General features: G+C 47.0%; 1 protein-coding gene across 1 annotated transcript in view; it reads left to right on the top strand.

The window, feature by feature from the left end:
- GLA (galactosidase alpha) overlaps positions 1 to 18,466 on the top strand; it is a 79,213-nt gene that overhangs the window by 41,234 nt on the left and 19,513 nt on the right. The window contains exons 5-6 of the mRNA XM_086964645.1: positions 10,234 to 10,395; positions 12,804 to 13,001. Coding sequence (XP_086820771.1) covers positions 10,234 to 10,395; positions 12,804 to 13,001 — 360 coding nt within the window. The remainder of the gene's footprint in view (positions 1 to 10,233; positions 10,396 to 12,803; positions 13,002 to 18,466) is intronic.

Genomic DNA, 18,466 nt, shown 5'->3' with positions numbered 1-18,466 from the left:
CATCAGGTGATGCTGCACCACCAGATAAACAGTCTAAGTTACTTGACGCATCAGGGAAAAGAACTGCGTCTCAAGCAGCAAACATGTGGTGTATCTGCAACACACTGGCATTATTAGCCAGATACGATAGGGTACATTGTGACGAGTTAGAGTCATTAATGAGACACCTCCCTGACAAGTACAAGGATAGAGCAAACTAGCTTATCCAAGAGGGTAAAAACATTACAAACCCCTCTATTCGATGTGCCCTCGATGCAGCAGATACTGCATCTAGGGCAGATAACACCAGCATTTTACTATACACACGCCTGGCTACGTATAGCAGGATTCAATCTTGAGGTACAAAGTGCCATTCTTAATCCACCCTTTGAGCAACACCTATTCGGACCCAACGTGGATGTATCTCTTGAGAAAATGAAAGGATACAGACCCCGCCAAATCTATGGGAGCCCTGCAGTCGCAGGCTCCCAGACGTTCATTTTGTTGCTCATCCTATAGAGGTGCCACCAGGGGATATTCCTCACACAGCTTCTACCTCTTACAAAGCCCCTACCTAGTCCATTTACAGCAAAGGCTACCAAAGGGGTGTTTACAGGGGTAACAATAACCAAGGCAGAGGTAAAAATAACAACTCCCGCTCTGCCTCTACCCCTGCCCAATGACTCCCTTCCCCTATCCCATTCTACTCCTGTCGGTGGAAGACTCCCAACAATACCTGCCAGCCTGGGAAAACATCACATCAGACAGGAGGGTGCTTCAAATAATTCAATCAGGGTATTGTCTGGAAGTAACATCTACCCCCTCCCCCCCCCACCCCCCAAACATACCACCCAAGCAGCGTCCAATGTCACAGGAACATTTAACATTGTTCAGACAGGAGGTAATATCCCTCCTGCAGAAAAATGCAATAGAAATAGAAAATCAATCAAGGCATTTATATAGCGCACTACTCACCCAGAGGGTCTCAAGGCGCTAGGGGAGGGGGGGGGTCCACTCCTGCTCGAACAGCCAGGTCTTGAGTTGTTTCCTGAAGGCGAGGTGGTCCTGGGTCTGGCGGAGGTGGGTCGGGAGGGAGTTCCATGTCTTGGCGGCGAGGTAGGAGAAGGACCGTCCCCCTGTGGTGGCTCTTCGGATGCGGGGAACGGTGGCGAGGGCGTAGCCGGTCGATCGAAGCTGGCGTGTGGGAGCGTAGAAGTTGAGGCGGCTGTTGAGGTATCCTGGGCCTTGGTTGTGTAGGGCTTTGTGTGCGTGGGTGAGGAGACGGAAGGTGATTCTCTTGTTGACCGGGAGCCAGTGCAGGTCTCTCAGGTGTTCGGAGATGTGGCTGCGACGGGGTATGTCCAGGATGTGTCTTGCTGAGGCGTTCTGGATCCGCTGGAGCCTCTTCTGGAGTTTGGCGGGGGTTCCGGCGTAGAGGGAGTTGGCCGTAGTCCAGCCGGCTGGTGACGAGGGCATGGGTGACCGTCTTCCTGGTCTCGGTGGGTATCCACCGGAAGATCTTGCGTAGCATGCGCAGGATGTTGAAGCACGATGAGGAGACGGCGTTGACTTGTCTGGTCATGGAGAGGGAAGAGTCCAGGATGAAGCCCAGGTTGCGTGCGTGGTCTGTTGGTTTGGGTGCGCTGCCTAGGGCGGGGGGCCACCAGGAGTCGTCCCAGGCGGAGGGTGAGGATCCCAGGATGAGGAATGGGAGCAGCGAGATGGCGGTAGTTCTTGAGGTCGGTGGGGTCGGCTGATGGCTTCTTTAGTAGAGCACTGAGTTTGGCGTGCTTCCAGCTCTCCGGGAAGGTCGCAGTGTCGAAGGAGGTGTTGATGTCCCGCAGGTGGGGTGCGATGACAGCGTCGGCCTTGTTGAAGACGTGGTGAGGGCAGGGGTCGGTCGGAGATCCGGAGTGGATGGAGTTCATCGTGCGGACGGTATCTTCGGTGCTGATCAGGGTCCAGGCGCGGAGGATGGTGGTGGGGGGCGATGGTTTGGTCGTGGCGTGCGTCGGTTGAGTGCTGAAGCTGTTGTGTATGTCCGCGATCTTGCTGTGGAAGTAGGAGGCGAGGGAGTTGCAGAGGTCTTGCGAAGGGGTGATGTCGTTGTTACCGGCGTTTGGGTTGGAGAGCTCTTTGACGATGTTGAAGAGTTCCTTGCTGTTGTGTGCGTTGTTGTCCAGTCGTTCCTTGAATGCAGTTTTCTTGGTTGCGTGGATGAGTTGGTGGTGTTTTCGGGTGGCGAGCTTGAGGGCGGTCATGTTGTCAGGTGTTGGGTCTCTGCGCCAGGTTCTCTCGCAGGCTCGGCAGTTCTCCTTGGAGCTCTTGAGTTCGTCGGTGAACCATGGGGCTTTCTTGCCGCCGGGTCTGCTAGGCGGGGTCCTCAGGGGGGGCGAGGTCGTCTGCGCAGTCGCTGATCTATTTTGTGAGGTTGGTGGCCGCTTGGCTGGGGTTCGTTGCGCTGGTGGGTGGGTTCTTGCTCAGGGAGGTCGCGAGCTGGTCGGCTGTGATCTTGTTCCAGCTTCTGCGTGCAACCTGTTGCTGGTGGTGGTGGATCGTGGTCCTTTTGAAGCTGAAGTGGACGCAGCTGTGGTCCGTCCAGTGGAGTCCGGTGGCGTGGCTGAAGGTGATGTCCTTGCTGGATGAGACGACTGGGTCGAGTGTGTGTCCGGCGTAGTGGGTGGGGGTGATCACCAGCTGTTTGAGTCCGAGGTTAGCGAGGTTGTCCAGCAGGGTGGTGGTGTTGCGGTCGTTGTTTGTCTCCAGGTGGAAGTTGAGGTCCCCGATGAGGATGTAGTCAGCGGAGGGAAGGGCGTGCGGGCTGATGAAGTCGGCGATGTCTTCGCTGAATTGTGTGCATGGTCCCGGGGGTCTGTAGACGAGGGTGCCTCTGAGGGTGGTCTTGGGGTTGATGTGGACCTGGAAGTGCAGGTGCTCGGCGGGTGCGAGGGTGTCGTCGGTGTTGGTCGTGATGCAGATGGTGTTCTTGTGGATGATTGCGATGCCTCCTCCAGTCTGGTTGATGCGGTCCCTTCGGATGATCTTATAGCCGTCTGGGATGGCGATGGCGATGTTGGGCGCTGAAGAGGCGTTCGTCCAGGTTTCAGTGAGGAAGGCGACGTCTGGTGAGGTTGTGTCGAGCAGGTTCCAGAGCTCGATGGCGTGTCTGTGGACGGAGCGGGTGTTGAGCAGGATGCACTTGAGGTGGCTGCTGCTGTTTCTCGTCTTGGTCTTGGTCGGTGCAGGAGTCGTGCAGGTCAGGATGCAGGTGAACTTGCAGGAGTGGCAGCAGAAGGGTCCGTGGGTGCGTCTCGGGGTGGCTCGGTAGCAACCCGGGGTTCGGCCGGCGTTGAGTGCGTAGAGTTCGGTGGCGTCGTAGGTCCGGCGGGAGGGCTGGGGTCTGCGGGGACCAGGGGTCCTGGCACTGGGCGCGGTCCAGGCGCGACTCCTGCACAGACCAAGACGAGCAACAGCACCATATGGTCACACTCCAGCAAGTCCTTCCACTGCTGGTACTAAACTACTTCCTTGTCACTAGATCTTGAGGACGCCTACTTTCATATTCCCATCCACACAGCGCACAGAAAATATCTCAGATTTGTGCTTGACAGGCAGCACTACCAGTTCAAGGTGCTCCCATTCGGAGTCAACTGCGCCAAGGGTGTTTACCAAATGCCTAGCAGTAGTAGCAGCACACTTAAGACAGCATATTCATGTCTTCCCGTATCTGGATGACTGGCTCATAAAAGCCAGCTCATACAGCCAGTATGTACAACACACTCAGGCTACTATTTAACTACTTCACGACTTAGGATTCACAGTAAATCATACCAAGTTGCAACTACAACCCTCGCACATACAACAGTAGCTCGGCGCTACATTAAACACCCAACTAACACTAGCTTATCCCTCTCCAGCCAGGATAACAAGCGTACAAACTCTCCTAACAAAATTCAAACCGCAACACTTGCTACCAGTTCGAGTGTTCATGCAGCTCATAGGAATGATGATTTCTTGCATATTTGTAGTACCTCATGCAAGATTACAAATGCGTCCACTTCAAGAGTGCCTAGCACGCCAATGGAACCAGGCTCAAGGTCAACTGACAGGCCTAGTTTTGGTAGACGGTCGGACTCCTCGTTCTCTGCAATGGTGGAACACCAAAAGCCTTTCCAAAGGGCGACCGTTTCTAGAGGCAGTTCCTCTAATAGTCATGACAGCGGACGCATCGCTCTCCGGCTGGGAAGCTCACCTACTACATCACACCATGCAAGGCAGGTGGACACCGCAACAAAAGCTACTCCACATCAAGTACTTAGAGTTGCTAGCTGTGTTTCTAACCCTAAAAGCTTTTCAAACTAAAGTATCAGGCAAAGCTGTCTTAGTCCGCACAGATAACATGACAGCTATGCACTACATAAACAAACAAGGAGGGACGCACTCTCTGCAGCTCTCTGTTAGCACAGCAAATATGGAGATGGGCTATACCACTAAAGATCTTCCTCTTAGCCCAACACGTCCCAGGAGTATAAAACACTATGGCAGATCTGCTAAGTCGACAAACACAGCAGATCCACGAGTGGGAACTTCATCTGCAAGTTCTTCATCCATTCTTCCAAATGTGGGGACAACCTCAAATAGACCTCTTTGCCACCCACAAAAGCCAAATGCCCAAACTTTGCCGCCAGATACCCAAACCCATTGTCCAAAGGCAATGCAATATGGATGAACTGGTCAAAACAATTTGCGTACGCTTTTCCTCCTCTCCCACTACGTCCGTTAGTGGTACGCAAACTACAGCAACACTCCCTAACGCTCATCCTAGTCGTTCCAACTTGGGCCAGACAACCGTTGTACACCACGCTGTTGCAAATGTCTGTAGTACCACACCAAAAACTAAACCTATCTCCACGCCTATTAAAGCAGAACCATGGAGAGATCAGACACCCGGTCCCAGCTCAGCTCAACCTAGCGATCTGGCTCCTGAGGTCATAGTTTGGTTACCTCAACCTTCCCCCAGAATGTATGAACGTCATCCAAGAAGCTAAACGCCCCACTACTAGAGCATGTTATGCTGCTAAGTGGAAACGGTTTGTCATATACTGCCAAAACAACCAAATCAATCCTTTAGACGTGACTATTCAACACATCATTGGATATTTATTACACCTTCAAAAGTGTAACTTAGCCTATACATCTATCAGGCTACACCTCGCAGCCATTGCAGCATACTTACAAAATAGACAACATCTATCTCTTTTTAGTACCAGCTATTGAAGCTTTCATGGTAGGACTCCAAAGAATTCCTCCCAGAACACCACCTGCACCAGTATGGAATGTAAATGTGGTCCTCACAAGGTTAATGGGACCTCCCTTTGAACCATTACACAAATGTGAATTGCAATTCCTAATCTGGAAAGTAGCTTTCCTAGTAGCAATTACTTCTCAGAAGGGTTAGTGAACTACAAGCACTTACCATTTAAGAACACGTTCTGCAAATACATCATAACAAGTGGTTTTTCATACTAATCTAAAATTCCTTCCTAAAGTCATTTCACCATTCCATCTAAATCAATCTGTTGAGCTGCCTGTATTTTTCTTGCAGCCTCAAACAGTCGCAGAAAGAGCTCTACACACCTTAGACGTCAAAAGAGCATTACTGTACTACATTGAAAGGACCCAAGTTTTTCGTAAAACTTTTTGTGTCGTTCTCACCCCCACATAAAAGCAATCCCATATCAAAATCAGGGATTGCTAGGTGGATTGTTAAATGCATACAAATGTTATCAAAAAGCCAAACCTACATTAACAATCCCTCCAAAAGCCCATTCTACAAGAAAGATAGAGGCTTCAATGGCATTCTTAGGGAACGTTCCCCTAGATAATATATGCAAAGCAGCTATGTGGTCTACACCGGACACATTCACAAAGCATTACTGTGTAGATGTGCAAGCTAAACAAGCCACTGTGGGCCAGGCTGTACTAAAAACTGTTTCAAACGACTTTAACAGATACTGCTGGTCGCCGCTAGGTGTGGGAACTGCTATATAATCTATGCATAGTGTGTGATCTGCAGCACATATGCCTCGAACGGAAAGTGCTACTTACCAGTATGCATATGTTCTTGGCATATAGAACTGCAGAGTCACACACGCCCACCAGCCTCCCCGGCTACCTTTTATCTGTTCCAGTGTTATATTAATTAGATACAAATCACATGGACATCACTACCTCTTGTACAGCTCCATCACTTCCTTAATGGCGAAAAACAATCTGGGGATGAAGCCGATGCCCATGCGCAGTATCATCCAAAGGAAGAGTCCACTATCCTGTGACTTCCAAAGACTTTTCTACAAGAAAACAAACTGCAAACATCCGGGCCCAACACTAGGTGGCCATCTATGCATAGTGTGACTCTGCAGGTCTATATGTCAAGAACAGATGCATACTGGTAAGTAGCATTTTCCTTTCTAGCTCCGTCAGTACGGTTTCCCACACTAGCACCCAGTTTGCATGCCCTTTTTGTATTGCAGGATCTTTTGTTCTCCACTTTCTACGTTTACCCACCTTATCGTATATCTGCTTCCAATATTTTAGAAGTTGGTGCTAGATGTACATTCCATTGAATCCCTATTCTACTATTGTGAATAGTAGCAATGAGAGAGAACTATTGGACCCCCATCCCCACCACCCCCTTTGTGGTAAAGGAACATATGCCCAACTTGGAATGACCCAGAAGATCTTAAACAAGCCTTCAAACTTTCATCCGAATGCTTTAATCTTCTCTATGCTTCTAAATGTCCACCAAGAGCTTTTGGTAGTACTAAATAGATGAATCCATCAGTATTGTATATAGCGTTGGCTGCTACATGCATAATGCATATACAAGACTGTATATTCTCACAAATGCGAAGCGGATGTGGCCTGACGGTCGACTTTGAAGCTGGGGAACTGGGATAGTCTCGGCAGGGACGCTCAACATCCTGTGATTCTGGGCAAATTTCTTAATCTCCCCCTGCCTAACAAAATGTTATGTATCTGAAAGACTATTAGTTATAGATTCCTTACCTTAGAGTTACCCCCAGGCGTCAGAATGGATACGTAGAATTTGTTTCGTAGCAGTACCCTTGCGTGTCGGGAGGTGGCGTTGGTCGACTCTGCTTCCGTGACCAGGATGACATTAAGGTATATACTTTGATGCCGCCCCTGCATGCTGAGTCAGTTCTTTCTTTTTCTGCGACAGTCTGTGCAGATGCGGAGAGAGCGGTACCTAAGTCACATTTTGACAACTGTTTTTTTTTCAAATTTTTGTCTACATTTAGAGTTGTTTGACGCCTGGTGCACGCAGGGATGTCGCACCGGTGGACTGGAAAACACACAAGATGATGGATGGAATGTTGCACAATGGCAAAACATTCACCCCCAGTAACATCTGGGTTTAATCCATCGTTATTTTGCTCACCAAGCCACCCCAGTTAAGACATGGCCATATGCAAATCAGTCTTGACCCTGTGCCTCATGGGAACAGTCCAGACCAAACTGCCAAGCCATCTCTTCCCTGGACCGGAATCAAGCTTCTAGGACCGGTTTCTGGCTATCAACCGTCTTCAGCCAGGATAGCTTGACTCCAGTGGCTTAGTGAGCACGGGACCCACGCCTGGGCATACCCTTCCCACATAGGGTGAACAGCAAAACACACAAGATGATGGACGGAATGTTGCACAATGGCAAAACATTCACCCCCAGTCACAGATCTGGGTTTAATCCATTGTTATTTACCGGCAGACTTGCTTCAAGCCTTGTGGCTCCTGCCACAAGCTGATGTTGGTGACTGACCCACATCTAGTGTGCCTCTGGTGCCTGGTGCACAACCCAAAGTCATGCTCAGACTGTCAGGCCATGGCCCTGAAGTCTTTGCGGGAGTGGTCCTGAAAGCTTCTGGAGGCCTGGCAGTTGGCTCTGCGCCACTCTAGGTCCCGGTTGAGAAGGAGGTCACTGGACCGGTCGGGAAACCACCACCACCACCACTGCTCCTCGTCAAAGTCTTCGGGTAAGTCCAAACACAAGAAGGCGAATAAGCACCGTCTCTCTGGGCCTTCTTCCCGTCCGTCTGCTTACTAGTTACAGAACCTGCTGGGTTGGCTCTGAGCTGCCCTCCCTTTTCGGGAGACAGAGCGTCCCTTACTCAACTTCCTACATTTTTCTGAAGATCTCCACTCCATCTTTGGGAAGCCAGACGCCTTTGGACCATGCGGACTCGACTGGGGGTTCTAGGCGTTTGCTGCCAGTGGCTCCAGCGCTGCAGGGCGACCAAGGGTCCAGGCCGGGTTCTGGATCTGCACTGGTCGACCTGACGACACCTCTGGCATTGAATCCATTGACTCATACGCCGGTTGCGTCCCCAGCCGGCATCTACCCCACTCCCTCATCGACTTCAATACGAGACCGGCACCGACCAGCAGTTTTCTATCCTAGCATTACCTTTTGCCCTTAGTGGCAGCCAGGTGAGGGTGAGGAGGGTTGGGAGCGGTCTCTGGAGTTTGGTGACGCCAGTGGTCTGGATACCTCCCCTTACCTTGGTATGCGCCTTCTACGCTGTGGTGTTGCGTAGGGTGGCTGAGGCCTTGAGCTTTCTACAGTGGCAGTCCGAACTTACCTCCTGACTCTATCTAATATATGTCCTTTACAGATATATCGTTACCGATCGGAAGTAACTTGTTAGTCCGTCTCTAACGCAACGCGTGCTCCTGTAAAGCAATCTGATACCTTCATGTCTCGTTCACACTATATAAAACAAAATAAATTTGCACCAAATTCTATCAAAGCATGATGTGTACAGCTAATAACCAGCTATTGATGGAAGTTGGAAGCATGATCTATTTATTATGACAAAGTATGACCAAGGCAGTATGCCTAACTTGTTTATTGTGAAAAGTATATGTTGAAGTCAATAAGCCTTTAAGTGTGGCTTTTTAATTCTGTGCTTATGATTGAAGGCATGTATTAGTTACAAAGGGTGTCGTGTATTGGCATAGTATGCTACGGTTTTGCTGTTGGTTACACCCTGTGACAAATCCTAAGTATAGAATATTTGCATTTTGCGAACCCATGTTATGTCATTTTAGGAAGGTTTAATGCTGTTTTGCCACCTTTGATTGTATGTATATTTGTAACTCTATACTGGAAGGCTGACTTATGTGAATACTTGTGCGGAATTCAGTAGGCCACCTCCACATCAGTGCACGATCAGCAGCGCAGCCCCACGTCCGCACCAACGCAGCCCCATCTCATCAGAAATTCAGCATCTCTGCACAGCACCTTCGAAACACCAGCACAGCATCACCTCCGCATCAGTACACCACCACCATCTCAGTCTGACTAGAAGACCTTTTTTTTATGTTCATTATTTATTTAATAGGGTCATTCAGTTCTACTTGCTGTCTTGGTTGCATACAAGGTAGCAACAATGCTTATAACACTTTGTTATTATAATTTATCAACATGCTGCACAGCAGCCACCGTGCTCTACAACATAGCTTAAAGATATTGGCAAAGTCAATAGCTCTGGCTAAACACTTATAAGGTCCTAAAGGCGAGACCTACTGGCTATACCCATGCTTATTCTTGGGTTGTATCCTATTGCATTTCCAAAGCTGTCATCTTAACCTCTGCATGGTTATTATCCTTTAGTATTTGCTTAGCGGCCCCTTGCTCTTTCGTTGCAATGTTGTACCCCAATGAGTGACTGCAGTAGCCAAAGCAGCCCAAATCTATAGCAGTGTTGACTTTATCCACCTATTAAGATAGCAGAATTCGTGAAAGAGGGGGAAAAAAATTCAAAACCTGTGAAACGCGAGCACTCCGTATATAATTCAAGTGGTATATTTGACCACTGTAAGATGGTAAAACCCAATTGTTAGGCTGGTTTACAAAATATGCCAGTTCAGCAGTAAGAAATAACTTTGATTTTTATGAAGCGTGTATTCTGGTCCGTGGCACAAAGCAGCTGCAGGGTCCTAATACAGTGTAGCAAACTAGCAATCATACTAGTCTATGCAGAGTAATTTTCTTTAGACCTAATTCATATCTCATGGGGATTACTTCACTTGCAGCATATTCAAATGAATTACACCACAGTTACATATATCAAAGCTATTGACTTGCTTTTTGAAGTGCATGTTCAGGATTGTTTTACTTGATCCCTTTTTGTGGACCAGCCATCACTTTGAAGTTTACTTTTGCATTTCATTACAGCCCAATTACACAGAGATCCGAAAGTATTGTAATCACTGGAGAAACTCAGGAGATATCGGTGACTCCTGGGACAGCGTCAAGAGCATTTTGGACTGGTCAGCAGGGCACCAGGATATGATTGTTGAGGCGGCGGGACCAGGAGGCTGGAATGATCCTGATATGGTATGAACATGCACTATTCTAAGAGGCTGAAATTAGTTTCTACATATTGGTCTGTTAAACTAGAAAATCGCTGAGTGTTGATGGTCTTTGTTAGAATAAATGTTACATCAGCAAGCATTTTGCTCTTTAACCCCATTTTCTTGTGGCTTTTCTTAGCATTAGAGGGAGGACTGTTGGTTGTCCGTTTTGGACGCAACCATCTGTAAATTGGTCTTAACCCTGCTCCCCATGGGACCAGCACGAACTGCCAGGCCCTCTCTGTACCGGAAAAATCCGCTGTGTTGCTATAGTTACCCTAAATGGGGAGTATGCCCAGCCGTGGGTTCCATGCACGCTATGCCACTGGATGCAAGGCCGCCTGGTTAATGCGGAGTGATACCCTGAAACCGGTCCCAGGATGCTTGTTTTCTGGTCCAGGGAGGGCCTGGCAGTTCAGGCTGGACTGTTCCCATGGGGAGCAGGGTCAAGACCGATTTGCATATGGCTGGGTGTAAACTGGGATGGATTGTGTGCAAATAAGCCATGGATTTAACCCAGATCTGTGACTGGAGGTGAATATTTGACCATATTTAGCATTCTGTCCATCATCTTTGTGTTGCTTTCATCTAGAGCTACCACATCTCCAAGCCTAGCACACATCTGAAACCCTTACCTGGAAAACTTTCAGCATGAAGATCAGACCCTGCAAGTTCTGTATATTCCTATATTGACCTGTGCACTGCTCCCTAGGATTACATTGACCCTGGAAATGAAAAATCTAGCACCTATTACTTGGATGTTGAAACTTCTTTGGTCTTTTCACCCCAAGAATTACTACCACATGGTTTCCCTTGTGTTCTGCTTGGAACTGTCTCATTTAGTTATAAACCTGCACAATGCAAATAATTCTGTAATGTAGCACTGAGTAGACACTGCAGCTATTAAGTGTTTAACTTGGATACAAAAATCACACAGTAACTAACACTTCTCTCTATTTAAGGATGCTTGTCGACACGTACTCTAGAGCAGTCTTGACATTGGGACCTGCTAACATTGGAGTCAAATACGCGACCGACTGAGTCCTTTGTTATTTGTAGTGCTATGGTTATGTAGCCCTGAAACTCATAGAAAGCCACAGTACTGTGGCTCGCACTACGGATCCCCATAGCTACAAAAGCTTTGTAACTGTGTACCCTAGTTCACATTATTTTCTCGATAGGTCTTCTACCCTGTTTCAGTCTCTGGTTGGTCGTTGTAAACTGGAACTAACCTGAAAATCTGTCTCCACTAAGGAAGCTAAGGTTGGCAGCCTTGGACCTGTTCAGGTCTGTCGGAGGGCGTTTCCGTCACAGCACTTCAAGTAATGTCAGTGCCGGGATCACTGATGCAAGAAGAGATGATCCTCCTTTTAGTGACCTGAATGGCTAACCACTAGCATTCCGAACTTTTATATCACTTTTGGGATTGATTGTTGAAACATAGCAGTTTGTATTTAAGGATTTGTTATGACTTAATCATTGAAGTGCTTTTCCAAAATTGTAGTTACAGCAATTTTTCTGAACGCTTCGACTGGCATGTGCCAGACCATATTGATTCTTTTACGGAAATCAAAAGAATAAGGTTGGCAACGCCTCCCCATTATATTTTCTTGTGGGGAAAAAAATCACGTAGAGGTGCTAACTGCATTTGGTATTATACTGCTGAAAAGCATGATTGTGCACTATGCTCACGCAGGTTTGGTCACTCGGACGGTAATGCCTGAACACTGCACTCACACATAGTTGATCCACGGTCCTGCATTTAGCCAAACTCAACCAGGCAATATGGGATTTCCCTCCTGAGCTTGTGCTAGCCCCTTTTTAATTGTAGTGGAACTTGTGGCAATGTTCGTTTTTGGGACTTATAAAATTGTCCCCCAATTAAACTGTGCCTATGCCCTTGAGTAACTTCTGCTAGTTTTATTTACCTATTGCTGCACTAGACATTACCATTTTTAACATGGTTTCCTTATTGGATTGTTGTCTAGAGGCTTTTGAAAACGAAACATTTTTATGAACATGTTTTTGACAGATCTGAGGAGTATTTTTAGTATTGGGTATAGCTTTCAACGGATATGATTAAATCAAGACTTCAATTTAACTTGAAAGTGTGTGTTTGTGTGTATTAGTGTGCACACATATACGGCCAGTTTTTACTGGTGTCCTTCAGTTTCTCTACATGCAGAGTAAAATCTGAAACCAAATCCAACTATTTCATTTTTAGATTGTCAAAACATTTCGTATCTGTGCATTGCTGCTTGATAAAGCAAATACTATTGACATTGATGGTTCGCTTATCTTAAAATAAAGATCATACTAAAGTAGCCTTTTAACTGTATGCCAGATTTTGAAGTCTTCTCTGCCTTTTTTCTTTTGATTTACTGGTCTTAGCTGGTGATTGGAAACTTTGGATTGAGCTGGGATCAGCAAATAACACATATGGCCCTTTGGGCCATCATGGCGGCACCACTTCTCATGTCGAATGACCTCCGAATGATAGAACCTAGGTCTAAGGCACTGCTGCAGAACAAAGATGTAATCGCCATCAATCAGGATCCAATGGGTGTTCAAGGACGGCAATTGCTTAAGGTAATCGGTTTTATCTGATTGAATTCTGTTCTGTTGAATTACCTACCAGTAAAGGAAGTTAAATTGCTGGATTGTTTTTTTTAAAAAAAATTTCAAACTACTACATTTACATCTGGTGTTTCCGTATGAATCTTGTAAATTGACATGCTAATTGTAAGCCTGCTACTTTTTGCTGAAGTGACTCCTTATGTTAATCACTACAGTTGGAGAAGTGTGGCTCAATGATTAGAGCGATTCAGAAAAGGGGGTGGTGATGAACAGTGTCTGAATTAAGCAGACCACTCTTACCCAGTCCAAAGATCAGGGCTTGATCCATCACCGTTATTTATCTCACTGCACCATCCCAGCTCAGAACCTGGCTATATGCAAATCAGTCTGTCCCTGGCCCAGTGCATCATGGGAACAGGGCAGACTAAACTACCAAGCCAATTCTTCACCAGAAAGGAGACAAGCTACCGGGGACCGGTTTCTGGCATTTCAGCCTTCTTCGGCCCGGCTTGCTTGAATCCTGATGGTGCAGTGAGAAAGGGACTCATGTCTGAGTATACCCTGCCACACCTATAGTGGCCAAAAACGATTCAGAAAAGGGGGTGGTGATGAACAGAGTGTCTGAAAATGCACTGGGACAGGAACAGACTAATTTGCATGTAGCCAGGTTCTGAGCTGGGATGGTGCAGTGAGCTAAAAAACGGTGATGGATCAAGCCCTGATCTTTGGACTGGGTAAGAGTGGTCTGCTTAATTCAGACACTCTGTTCATCACCACCCCCTTTCTGAATCATTTTGTCCACCATAAGCGTGGAAGGGTATACTCAGATGTGAGTCCCTTGCTCATTGCACCATCAGGATTCAAGCAAGCCGGGCCGACGACGGCTGAAATGCCAGAAACCGGTCCCCGGAAGCTTGTTTCCTTCCCAGTATAAGAATTGGCTTGGTAGTTTGGTTTGCCCTGTTCCCATCCTGCACTGGGACAGGAACAGACTAATTTGCATGTAGCCAGGTTCTGAGCTGGGATGGTGCAGTGAGCTAAAAACGGTGATGGATCAAGCCCTGATCTTTGGACTGGGTAAGAGTGGTCTGCTTAATTCAGACACTCTGTTCATCACCACCCCCTTTTCTGAATCAATGATTAGAGTGGCAGACCCTGATGCAGGGGTCTAGCCCGGGACCAGGGTTCAATTCTCTGCCTCGGCGGGTCTTGGGCTCAAAATTCCACGGACCTGATAATTCTCGCCTCTGTGCATATTCCAATCATGGAGTCCCACTCTACAACTCTGGGCAATAGCTTGCTTAATCTCCACAACGGCCCCCACAACGCTTAGGATGCCTGGCCTCCACCTTGGGGGTGCCCAGGAGTGAACGCCTCACAGGGAAAGCCAGGATGGGTTCCACAGCGGTATTCGTACGCGCGCCTTGAGACCCTTGCGGGTGAGTAGTGCGCTATACAAGTATCAATTTTACAGTTGTCTAAATTGCAAAATGGTTTATTATGGAGTTGGGAGCATGATGCCACCCTGTCTAAAACCTCCAATAAGTGGCATGCTCTTAAATAAGTAGCCACATTAAAGTGCTAGTGAACACTAACTTGAACAACCATCCTGTTATCTAAGGCCATTTATAACAGCGGGCTAATCAAATAGTCCTTTATTCGGCTTTCATCTGTTAGAAAAACCATAAAAGTACACTTAAAAATTTACACAGGTTGAATAGTTAAATTTTTTTTAAATGTGTTCATCTAGTAGAGTGCATGTAAAAGATTCATTTAAAACTATCACAATTTATAAAGTGCAAAGATAGAAACAGTTTAACAGTCTAAAACATCTTAAGCTATACCGCAAGTAGAGGAGAGTATAATCCTAGCATATAATCTTCACAGTTTAGTCTAAGTTTGGCCTGTGTCTGATGACAAACTTAAGAAATTTAGCTATGGCTTTAGCAGAACACTCTTCATCCAAAAATTGGAGAGAAAGAAATGCGGGGGGACACCTTCGAAAACCCATAGTTTTTAAAATCTGCATGAGCCAGAGTTTCCTTGGTAAAACTTACAGAATAGAATTGTGAGGATTGAAGATTGGGCAGAGGCACAATCACCGGGGCATGTTCTTTGCCCAATCGTTTGGGAAAGTGGAAAATATCCAGCCTGAACCGTGTTAATAAAATTATTTTGTATCTTGAGAAATTAAAAGTTAAATAAGGTTGAATGGTCAAAGTTGTTTGAATAATAACATATGTTGGACTGATGTTTTACTGGTCTCATTAGTCAGCCGCAGGTATTCTAGTTGCGTCAAGCAGAGTTTTTTGAACACTTTTCTATAGAGTTCTGAGATTAAGATGGGAGAATAATATTGTGCCATACCCAAATCATACAAGAATTTTTTAATGTAGGCTATCCATCCAATCTTGTGAGCATTCTCTAGAGAAATACAGTCCTGTATGAACCTTTGACAAAAAATAGTTTTATTTGATGACCAAATACGGTGCCATAGAAGGAGGGGTTGGATTTTAACTCTGTCTATCAGATAAGACAGACCCAAGTGGCACAAGTAGGTCGCAGTACCCTGTGGGACAGCGAGGAGAAACCTTAAACTATTTTCAACCTTTTGTAAGGCTTCAACCTTCCCATATTCCCACACGCCAGCCCTGTAAGTTGCGATGGCTACACATTTAGCCTTGTATATCTCAATGAGTTCGGTGGGGGGTCGCCTTCCCAATCTCCTTGAGAAATTAACTAACGCAACTGTTGCCCTCATAAAAAGCAATTTCCTCAACTCAATGGCCTGCCTCCAAGAACATTTGCAATCTATTACAATTCCCAGATACGGGTATGTGTTTGTGCTCAAGTTTTACATTGTCGATTTGAAAAAAAATAGCCTTAGTTTTCTTGGTTCTAGGACCTGAAGACATAACAAAGGTTTTTTTTAATAATTTTCAGGTCCAGATTGGCCAGGGTGGTGCTATCCAGCATTACGGAGTGATGTGAAAGAATGATCTGGTGTTTGGAACTGTGTGATCATGTAACAATGTATCAAAGGATTTCCTGGAGAGGAGGTGGGGATTAGGAGCTGCATGAGGAGTCTGTACCCGTGCTCTTTGTTTTATGTCCAAAACAAACATTAAGGCTACTGTTCCCAAAGAGCAAGCTGAGATATCGACCGGTTATGCAGGACTCTGGCACATGCACGATGGCAGTCAGCAGGACTGTTTCATGTTGCCTTCACACATACCAAAGGGATGTCCTGCTTCATCATAGGGCTGTTGCTCCTCGTTGGGCCAGCGCTGCAATGCCCAGCTGGTCCCCTAAAGGGTCACTTTGGCAGTGATCTCTTATTGGTATGCTGTATGATGAATGCAAGGTAGTCTAGGTGGGGTGGGGTCATTTGTGATGTCAGTTAAAACTGGCCAGGGAGGCCACCAACTACTTTTAGTAGCTGGACCCCCAGTCATATAAAGGTTTTTAATAGGTAAATGTTACCAATGGGGTCATAAAGTGCCCTGGTAGTCTGATATGAGTTCCCTCTTTAGGGTCCAACTGTAGTTAGTCAACCTGCTTCATGCCCCTAGTGGTTAGGAGGATCCAAGGTACTTCATGAGGACAGGCATAGTGAGTGAATCTTTCTACCCCACACATGTGTCAAAAGTGGTGCCGTTTGAGTGGTACCTACTTTTCTGATGTTGGCTTACCAACCTGTCTGGAGAGAAAAAAGAGCCCAAATTATCATGTTCTGGCATAAGAGCGTCGTATAGACCAGGATGCCCATTATTGTGGACCAAAATGTTTGTTGCTGGAGTGGCTTCCAGACATTAAAGACTATACCAGACACTAAGGACAGACATACTTCACCTGCACAAACACACACAGGCGCGCCAATTCTCAAATCCGCAAAGCTCTAATTCACCACAGCCTTAACCCACAATGCCTGCTGCTATTACATGTGGAGCTGCACTAAGATGCCCCAGACAACTCTGTAAAAGCATCTCTGATCTGTGCCACCCCCTGCTGTTCAGAGGCCGTAACACAGCTCTATCAATTCACATAACTGTTCACCCAGAGCACCAGGCTATTTCAGTAAGATTTTTACACCCAACTCAGTCATTGTACCTCAGTCCTGCACCCCTGAACGTTACAGTAGTAATGACCCCTCACCCCTACACGCTATGGCAGTATGCTCTAATTAGACTTTCAAGTTTTTCGTATACACCACGAAAACGTAATATGATGCAAGAGCGTACCGGCCTCCAACCAGAACAGACACGTCTCGCTCAAACAGGATTTGTTTTCTATGGGCTGGCTATGTAAGTCATCCATGAACTCAGTGGGCAAAACGCTCTGTTGGGAGGGGGGGACATCTATGCAAAGCATTGCAGACTTTCAACTTGGCAGCTGTGTTAAAGAAATGTCAGGCCAAGGACTCTCCTAAAAAAGTGGAGGGGAGACTAAACTTGCAGGGTGAAACTTGTATGGGAGGCATCCAACGCTGCACTCTACATGTGTGTCCAGTTTCCTCGTTTAAAAACAAGTGCTCCAGTATAGTTCCAACTTCCAGGTGAATCTTGAAGTGGGCCCGACACTCAGCACTGCTACAGTCCTTGTGCCCCCGCTTGCCCCCCACCCGCGATCACCATTCACCAATGCCTTTCTACTTGCAATGAGTCAACACTTCAGTGTCTGTGAGTTGTGTAGTGTCGCCGCGCCGCTGCCGGAAGAGGGGAGAAATGTAAGGTTTGAGCGGATGGTTTAGGTTGCCAGCTGTGTTGCTGAAAAGAAAAATGACTCCCGTTAAGCTTGCCCCCTCCAGTCTTTTCCTCTGCTCCCCACCCCCCAATCTCATTAGGAGAATTCCTGCTCTTTTCTGCGCCTACTACTGCACCAGACAATTGCCCTGCTGAGTAAAGTTTATGGTGTCACTGACTCGGCGAGTCCCCGCCGGTCGCTGGTCTGGCCCTGGCAGTGGCAACACGGGTAATATGCGGCGCTGCGCACAGAGCCTGCCACAAGATACTTCCTCTTCTGGTTTGACACTTGACAGGCCCTAATTGTATTTGTGTCCCTACTGACATATGTAACTACCGGGACCTCGGCAAAAGTCAACCCCATATATTTATTATCAATGACTGATCATCACATTCAGTATACAATACGAGGGCCGGTCAGAGGGTGTGCAGATGCCGGGTCACACAGAGGGGGTCCTCGCCCGTTTCTTACTTGTTTCCAACGGTCGATATGTGCACTCACGGCAGCAGATTTAGCCACTAGCAGTAGACTTCACTGTAGACACTACAGACCGTTATCCCCAACTTCCAAACAGGATTCAGGCAAGGCATGGGCACTCAATCGAACCTTGCAACCCTAGCTCTCTTGACGGAACAGGCGCAAAAAAGGAAAGTCCGCCTCCTAGCCTGTTTCGTGGATATCAAATCAGCATTTGACAGAGTGAGCAGGAATCATTTATGGAGCAAACTTAAAAG

Source organism: Lissotriton vulgaris, chromosome 4_1 (assembly GCF_964263255.1).
Source record: "Lissotriton vulgaris chromosome 4_1, aLisVul1.2, whole genome shotgun sequence".
NCBI lineage: Eukaryota > Metazoa > Chordata > Amphibia > Caudata > Salamandridae > Lissotriton > Lissotriton vulgaris.
Note: the sequence above shows the minus strand (reverse complement) of the source record. Positions and strands in the feature narration are given on the sequence as shown.